General features: G+C 41.1%; 1 protein-coding gene across 1 annotated transcript; it reads right to left on the reverse strand.

Moving 5' to 3' along the window:
- Positions 1–1343: 1343 nt before the first annotated feature.
- On the reverse strand, positions 1344–8330 carry si:ch211-243a20.3 (uncharacterized protein LOC100151507 homolog). Its single transcript, XM_036000252.1, has 4 exons — positions 8186–8330; positions 5401–5534; positions 5003–5132; positions 1344–1880 (listed from the first exon to the last, which is right to left on the reverse strand). Exons 2-4 carry the CDS (start codon positions 5513–5515, stop codon positions 1580–1582), a joined length of 546 nt encoding a protein of 181 aa, XP_035856145.1. The 5' UTR covers positions 5516–5534; positions 8186–8330; the 3' UTR covers positions 1344–1579.
- Between the last annotated feature and the right edge of the window lie 402 nt (positions 8331–8732).

Consider the following 8732-nt stretch of genomic DNA (forward strand, 5'->3'; position numbering starts at 1 on the left):
ACGGTGGTGAGAGATGCTACTGGGAAATCAAATGTAAAGCTAAGGCATACATTGACTGCTGTCTTTTAGTTTGTAGTGTGGTTCAAGCTTCAAAAACACTGGACGAGACTACATGCAGGAGTCGACCCACAGGCGGGTCAAAAAGTGACAAAGCAGGGTTTTGAGTAGCCAAAGTTATTTATAACTTACAGAAATATTGCATGAAATAGTCCACCGTCTCTTCCCCTCCCTCTCTCTTTCTCTCTCTTACATGTGCCATGGCGCTCAGTCCATCTCTGTCCTTCTCCCTTCTGACAACTGTGCTACTATAATGCATAAAGTTGGCAATTTGCGGGTCAGGTCGGGTTTGGGTGGTTGATTAACGCATTTTTTTTAGGGTTGGGCGGTGCGGATTGGCTTACACACACTAGACACCTACGATGTTGTGTTACACATCACGCCCCTTTTGTTCCCAGAATGATGGCATGCTGTCTAAAATCACACACCGGGACGGCATTACACTGCTGTTGTTTGGTTCAGTATGAACTACGGCAGGCCTTTGAGGAATCTCAGTGTGAAAGAGGCTTGTGATAACCCTGATGACGTCATTCAGGTTTGTAGTATGTTTTGTTTTGTGGTTTATAGTTACTTTGTATTAACTGTTTCTACAGGTTGGGTAGTCCTCCTGACGAGTAACCTGAACTTCAGGCAAAAAATAGGTGGGGTGCCCCTTTAAGGGGGAATCCACTGTACATGCCTCTTGACATCTCCTGTCATGGAGAACCAAAGTGCAATATTAACTGAATAAATAGGACATAATGAAATTATCATTAATTAATACAGGCAAAATATATAATATAACCATACAGTTATGAAACAATAACATTCTAACATTTTTCTTTATTTAATGTGGCTGTTTTCCCAAATGACCATTTATTTCATAAAGTCACATTTCAACGGCTTAATAGGCTACTTAACACTTATTTGTTCATGTGCCAATAAGTGAGAAGTAAAAAAGCATCATGTGATAACAACAGAACCACCTCCATGAGAAGTGGGCCACTCAATTCTGCTGAGGAACAACTGCTTTTTCCAATGTCAAGAATGAACTTTAAAGCTTAAAAAAAACATTTTCTGATCATGTTGCTGTGCAGAAATATCCACTGAAATTGATTAAAGATGTAATATGGCCTAATAATGATAATATAGATTTATAGTGTTGAGGAAGGAGGTCTGTGATCTGTGTTATCTGTGTGATCTGTGTGTCCTTACATTGAGTTTGAGTTTGAGTTTAGTTTATTTATGGAAGGGGACAGCGCAAATTAATAAAACACATGATTTCATGACATTAAGACAATAAAATGTGCTAATCATAAAAAGAGTTTATTAAAGATATACAAAACATAATCATCATCTCTGATCTCAAGCAGTCTATATTTTATTGTCATGTCTAGGCTGTTATTTTTAAAAATGAAATCTATACAAAATGGATTTCTTACATTATATAATATTTGCAAAAGCACGCACGCACACACTCACACACACACACACACACACACACACACTTTCTCTTCACCTCCCTCCATCAGTGTGTCACTCTCTATCTCTCTCTCTGAAGCAGCTTCACTCCCCCTTTCTTCAGGACTCTCACCCGTCTCCTCCTCACCACCCGGCTCCCCCTCGGTGGACCCGCCCCCCCCGGGATTCTCGGGCTGTACCGAGCCAGGCTCGCCACCTCTCCTCTCAGGCCGCCTCCCTCCTCCTCCCCCACTTCCCAGTAGCCGTGGTGACGGAGGAACGGTTCCAGGGTTGCTAGGCGATGAGAGAGTTCGGTGATGCGCCTGCGCAGCAGGGACACTTCTCTGAACAGGTCGTTGACGGACTCGGACAGAGGGCGCACCCTGCAGGACGAACAGAGGAGGCTTCACAGATAATGTAATATAATATAGCCTATAGGCTAATATATAAGACAGACTAAAATACAATACAAAAATATATCTTAACAATTGTTGTAACAGGGTGGCTGATCATAATGGGAGAATTAGGCCTAATCAATTACAGCATGCTCATGTGAAACATCTGCGCTCTCATTCACTTTCTTATCATATTATTTTACATCACTTTTTAACATTAGGATGGCGGCAGGATGAGATAAGGACATTAAAAAAAGATTGAAAAATTAAAGAAAATATTTTCTGTCTATCACACCATCTTCATTAGCCAGTCCTGTCATGAAGTTGTAAATGAACATTTTTTTCCTGAGCAATTTCAGGACTTCTTGTCTATGTTGGCATAAAATTATATAATTATATTACAGGGTACCCCCAGGATCCTCCAACTTCAATTCAAGGCTTTTTAAGACCGTTTTAATACCATTTCAAATGAAATTCAATGCCAACTTTGTACCCATTCTGACAGAAGTATGAGGGGAAAATGTCAAATCTATATACATTTTAAACCCTAGAAAATAATGATGTACAAGTAGGCTACTTGAATTAAATAAAACATTTTATTTAAATTATCAGTCATATTTAATACAATTTATTGGATTATAATATAATCCAATGTAACTCTACAACACTGTTTTTTCTACTTTTACTGCAATACATGAAGTCTTCCACCTCTGTAAATCACCAACAACAGTCGTGCATGAATAACTGCAGCAGTGTTTAAAGGTCCCATTACATGGTGCTCTTTGGATGCTTTTATATAGACCTTAGTGATCCCCTAATACTGTATCTGAAGTCTCTTTCACCAAATTCAGCCTTGGTGCAGAATTACAGCCACTAGAGCCAGTCCCACAATGAGCTTTCCTTAGGATGTGCCATTTCTGTGTCTGTAGCTATTGAGGAGGAGAGGGGGGGGGCAAGGTGGAGGGTGGGGGTGTGGACTTGACCAACTGCCACTTTGCTTGTTTGCAAGCCATGATGTCTCTCTCTTTCTCATGGGCGGGTCAAATTCTCTGGGTGGGAAAAGCAGAGAAAGGGGAGGTAATCTTCCTCCTTATGACCTCATAAGGAGCAGATTCCAGATCAGTCCATCTGAGCTTTCATTTTCTCAAAGGCAGAGCAGGATACCCAGGGCTTGGTTTACACCTATCGTCATTTCTAGCCACTGGGGGACCATAGGCAGGCTGGGGGAACTCACATTAATGTTAAAAAACATTAAAACATTAAAACATTAAGACCTTTAACACTGAAAACACACAGCTCAGTTCAGTGTTAACTTGCAGCTCTGCTACAGTAGCAGATAACCTTTAATTTTACCTGCCGGTCACATCGTCTCTAAACAGTCCGCTCACAGTGAAGTCCTGCACGGATCAACAGATGTTAGAGTCCGACGGCTGCTCGTTCTGTTTGTTATAAGACACACACCGAGCAGATTAATGCGCTCACAGATCAAATTTTTGCAGATGTTACCGCGCGGTGTTTGGCTAACTAATAAGCCATTAGCCTGTTAGCTTGAGCTTTGTCTGAAGGCGCCGAGTGGCCAGCCAGGCTCTGACACACACCAACACATTCCACTAACCTAGGATAGAGAGACACGATGAGAAAACTAGGATAGCCAGACGCGATGAGAAACCTAGGATACCCAGATGCGATGAGAAACCTAGGATACAGAGACACGATGAGAAACCTAGGATAGCCAGACGCGATAAAAAAACCTAGGATGGCCAGACGTGCTGAGAAACCTAGGATACAGAGACACGATGAGAAACCTAGGATAGCCAGACAAAATAAAAAAAACCTAGGATGACCAGACGCAATGAGAAACCTAGGATAGAGAGACACGATGAGAAACCTAGGATAGCCAGATGCGATGAGAAACCTAAGATGAAGAGACATGATGAGAAACCTAGGATGGCCAGACGCAATGAGAAACCTAGGATGGTCAGACGCAATGAGAAACCTAGGATACAGAGACACGATGAGAAACCTAGGATACAGAGACACGATGAGAAACCTAGGATAGCCAGCCGTGATGAGAAACCTAGGATGGCCAGACACAATGAGAAACCTAGGATAGCCAGACGTGATGAGAAACCTAGGATGGCCAGACACAATGAGAAACCTAGGATGGCCAGACGCAATGTAATAATACTTAATCAAAAATATCATATATAGCCTACTTTTATTTGAAAATATGCAATGCTATGACAACTGCTGATGAAGACTAATGTGATATATCAATATTTAGATTTTTTTTGTCAACTGCTGTTTCCATGGTCAAGAAGGAACTTGTATCTCAGATAGGGAGATCAAATTTACACAAAAGACTTCTCTATATACTACCATGAATAGAATTCTGATGGAAAAATAATACTTTTGTTCACAGTTTAATTTTTAATATATTTAATCCAAAAATAAAATAAAATGTAAAATAATCAGAAATAGCCTTCAGTAACCCATTATGTGTAATTTTTGTGTAATTAATTGTAGATTGTGAACGTTTCCTCAGGTAATGAGATTTTGTGTTTTAGATTGTTTTATGCGTGTGAGTGAATTGTTTCTGTGTTTTAATGTTTGCATACCTGCTTGCCTCAAATTGCCCCATGCATGAGGGTCGATTAAGTAGCCTATTTGAATTGAATTGAAATACATTTAATTGAATTGAAATACCAAGAACATGACTTTGGTGTTGTCAGTAGCAACTGCAGCCCCGGATGTTATAAATAAAATCACTTACAATACAAATGCTAAAACATGACAGACCACTGTTTCTTCCAAGTAGCCTAAATGTTTTAGGGTAAATAAAACAACAATACAGCGACATATATAAAATATGGCAATGTGGAGGGATAAATGAATGGAAAAAAGATGTCAATGAATGGAAATAAAACATAAACAATTGTGCTGACACAAGCTGCTCATAAGGGACTACAGGCTCTGGTAGTAGACTACATGGGGACAGGTGATAGTCGTAGTTAATGTACCCTACTGAAGAAGTGACGGAGAAGAATAAACCAATCTAACTGCTCAGAGTCAGACAGCCTATATTAGGGGTGAGAGAGTGTTAAAGTTACCTGGAGTAGTCAGGCAGCAGTGTGCTGGGCTGAGAGTGCAGCAAAGTCTTGATTTCACGGAAGATGCGTTTTCCCCAGGCGTCTAAAACTCTGGTCACACTGCGCACTGAGGCCACATTGACACTATCAGCTGAAACCAAAACATCCATCACACCATCAGGCTTCGATTTAAAGAAAAACAGCCTGAAGGACTCATGAATATTATAGGCACGTGTGTTCTAATTACTTTAAGATCCAAATGTTCTTCTCATCTCTGCCGTTTCTTAAGTTGCTGCTTTTCATTCAGTTCACCAATAAAGTCTCTTTATAATTACAACTGCAGACATCCAGTCACTCAGTGATTTACAAACCTTGTATCTCTAGAATGTCAAATGATCAAACGGAGGCTCGTGATTTACCTCCCTCTCTGTAGTTCCAGTATCCATAATCCAGTTCATTCTCCTCGCTGACTGAATCCGCCCCAGTTGCCATGGCAACCACCATCAGCAGCATCAACAAAGAAGGAGGGGCCATTACAAACAGACACTTCACCCTTTAGAAAAAAAGATAAGAATTAAAGAGAAAAACAAGCCTTATGTGTTGCCTTTTTATGCAGAAGAGACTAAAGAAAAGAAATAGGCTAGGTCTAAAATAAGTGAAACACAGACAGTCTTCATGTGCACACGTCCTATCCTGTGGTGTAAAGTAACGTAAGTAGGCTACAGTACTGTTTTGATATAGGCCTACTTCTACTTTTTACATTTAGAGCCAACTTTAGTTACTTTGTAGAGTCAGATTTTAAATAGGCCTACAAAATGTGTAATAAATATGATCAGTTTCTGAAATGTGTACGGTATATCAAATTAATACAATAATATAATAAATACAATAACATAACACTCTAGAGCCAGGGGCACGCAGGGGCCATTCTTCATGGTGAATACTTTTATTTTTGATACTTTAACTAAATTTCGCTGCTATTACTTCTGTACTTTAAGTACAGTGGGGAGAACAAGTATTTGATACAATGGCGATTTTGCAGGTTTTCCTACTTACAAAGCATGTAGAGGTCTGTAATTTTATCATACGTACACTTCAACTGTGAGAGACGGAATCTAAAACAAAAATTCAGAAAATCACATTGTATGATTTTTAAATAATTAATTTGCATTTTATTGCATGACATAAGTATTTGATCACCTACCAATCAGTAAGAATTCCGGCTCTCACAGACCTGTTAGTTTTTCTTTAAGAAGCTCTCCTGTTCTCCACTCATTACCTGTATTAACTGCACCTGTTTGATCTTGTTACCTGTATAAAAGACACCTGTCCACACACTCAATCAAACAGACTCCAAACTCTCCACAATGGCCAAGACCAGAGAGCTGTGTAAGGACATCAGGGATACAATTGTAGACCTGCACAAGGCTGGGATGGGCTACAGGACAATAGGCAAGCAGCTTAGTGAGAAGGCAACAACTGTTGACGCAATTATTAGAGAATGGAAGAAGTTCAAGATGACGGTCAAGCTCCCTCGGTCTGGGACTCCATGCAAGATCTCACCTCGTGGGGCATCAATGATCATGAGGAAGGTGAGGGATCAGCCCAGAACTACACGGCAGGACCTGGTCAATGACCTGAAGAGAGCTGGGACCACAGTCTCAAAGAAAAATATTAGTAACACACTACGCCGTCATGGATTAAAATCCTACAGCACACGCAAGGTCCCCCTGCTCAAGCCAGTGCATGTCCAGGCCTGTCTGAAGTTTGCCATTGACCATATGGATGATCCAGAGGAGGAATGGGAGAAGGTCATGTGGTCTGATGAGACAAAAATAGAGCTTTTTGGTCTAAACTCCACTCGCCGTGTTTGGAGGAAGAAGAAGGATGAGTACAACCCCAAGAACACCATCCCAACCGTGAAGCATGGAGGTGGAAACATCATTATTTGGGGATGCTTTTTTGCAAAGGGGACAGGACGACTGCACCGTATTGAGGGGAGGATGGATGGGGCCATGTAACGTGAGATCTTGGCCAACAACCTCCTTCCCTCAGTAAGAGCATTGAAGATGGGTCATGGCTGGGTCTTCCAGCATGACAACAACCCGAAACACACAGCCAGGGCAACTAAGGAGTGGCTCCGTAAGAAGCATGTCAAGGTCCTGGAGTGGCCTAGCCAGTCTCCAGACCTGAACCCAATAGAAAATCTTTGGAGAGAGCTGAAAGTCCCGAAACCTGAAGGATCTGGAGAAGGTCTGTATGGAGGAGTGGGCCAAAATCCCTGCTGCAGTGTGTGCAAACCTGGTCAAGAACTACAGGAAACGTTTGATCTCTGTAACTGCAAACAAAGGTTTCTGTACCAAATATTAAGTTCTGCTTTTCTGATGTATCAAATACTTATGTCATGCAATAAAATGCAAATTAATTACTTAAAAACCATACAATGTGATTTTCTGGATTTTTGTTTTAGATTCCGTCACTCACAGTTGAAGAGTACCTATGATAAAAATTACAGACTTCTACATGCTTTGTAAGTGGGAAAACCTGCAAAATTGGCAGTGTATCAAATACTTGTTCTCCCCACTGTATGTTTTACACTATGGTATTTTTTTCTTCTTTTACTTAAGAAAATGGTTTGAATCCTTCTGTTGGATTGTCCATGCACAGTGAGGTGCCTTCAAGTCTTTCAACTTTAAAGCCATTCATAAAAGAAGCCTAAAGAGCAGCCTTTTTGTTGTGTGGCAGTCAGTTCTGTGTGTCTGTTATGAGAGCAGAATGGCCTAATCCCATGACTCCAGGTGTGAGAGGAAAAACAAAGGAGAAGGTGAAAGCAGGCGACCCAGAGAAGAGGAGAAAAAAAAAATCTGGATTGCATCCATATGACAAAGTCTATGAATCACACTGGACAATAATAAGCCGATGACTCATTGTTGAGGTATTAGCCTATAAATGTTTTCAGGGAATATGAATTTGGAGGCCGATCAAAGGCGCAGTGAAAATTAGCCAAACTATAATCTAATACAGCTTGTGTCACATCTAGACAAACACATCAACAACACAACAATCAAGCCTCAAACCAGTGTCCCTTTACTGTCCTGAATGTGGTTTGTGTTGAAATAACTACATTTCCTAACTTTGCAGACTAACAGTTCACTGATAGAAGCATCACAGGCTGGAAAAAGGAGCCAATGAGCCGATACTCACAACTTTAAAATTATGTTGATGCTTCAATTCTCAGCAGGAAGTCCTCCAATCTAGCTTGAATACCAGATGCTTCTCTCGCCTCTCCACTCTGCCACTGCCCCGGTCTTTTCTTCTTATTTCTTCCCCCCCCTCTCTCTCTCTCTCTCTCTCTCTCTCTCTCTCTCTCTCTCTCTTCTCTTCTCTTATGCTCTCTCCACCCTCGTCTCGCAGCTGTAATATGATTAGGAGGTTGGCAGGTTCAGTCCTGAGTTTAAATCTCCTTATTTGTGGAGAGCTCTTTACACCCCAACACACGCCCAACTCCTACTCTTTCTCTGGCACACACTATGACATCCAGCTGCTGCCAGATGTGTGGCACGTCCTCTTCTTTCAGATAACTCTCATTATTTACCCCGTTTTGGTCTCCTCTTCTTCACCCCTTTGTGGAACAGACAGGTATATGTGTCCGATGCTGTAATTTGACTCTGCTGCAGGATCCAGTTCCTCCTCAAAACATAGTTATAGACCTTTTTCATCTCTCTGCTTCCCACCGTCTGCCCTTTACCCT

This window comes from Sander lucioperca, chromosome 4 (assembly GCF_008315115.2).
Source record: "Sander lucioperca isolate FBNREF2018 chromosome 4, SLUC_FBN_1.2, whole genome shotgun sequence".
NCBI lineage: Eukaryota > Metazoa > Chordata > Actinopteri > Perciformes > Percidae > Sander > Sander lucioperca.

Bases quoted from the DNA above. Each gene is read 5' to 3' on its own strand.
- si:ch211-243a20.3 (XM_036000252.1), bottom strand. From the start codon at position 5,515: ATGGCCCCTCCTTCTTTGTTGATGCTGCTGATGGTGGTTGCCATGGCA. The intron at 5,133-5,400 runs GTAAATCACGAG...TTTTGGTTTCAG, and splicing joins CTGGAACTACAGAGAGGGAG to CTGATAGTGTCAATGTGGCC. The intron at 1,881-5,002 runs GTAACTTTAACA...TTCGTCCTGCAG, and splicing joins CTGCTGCCTGACTACTCCAG to GGTGCGCCCTCTGTCCGAGT.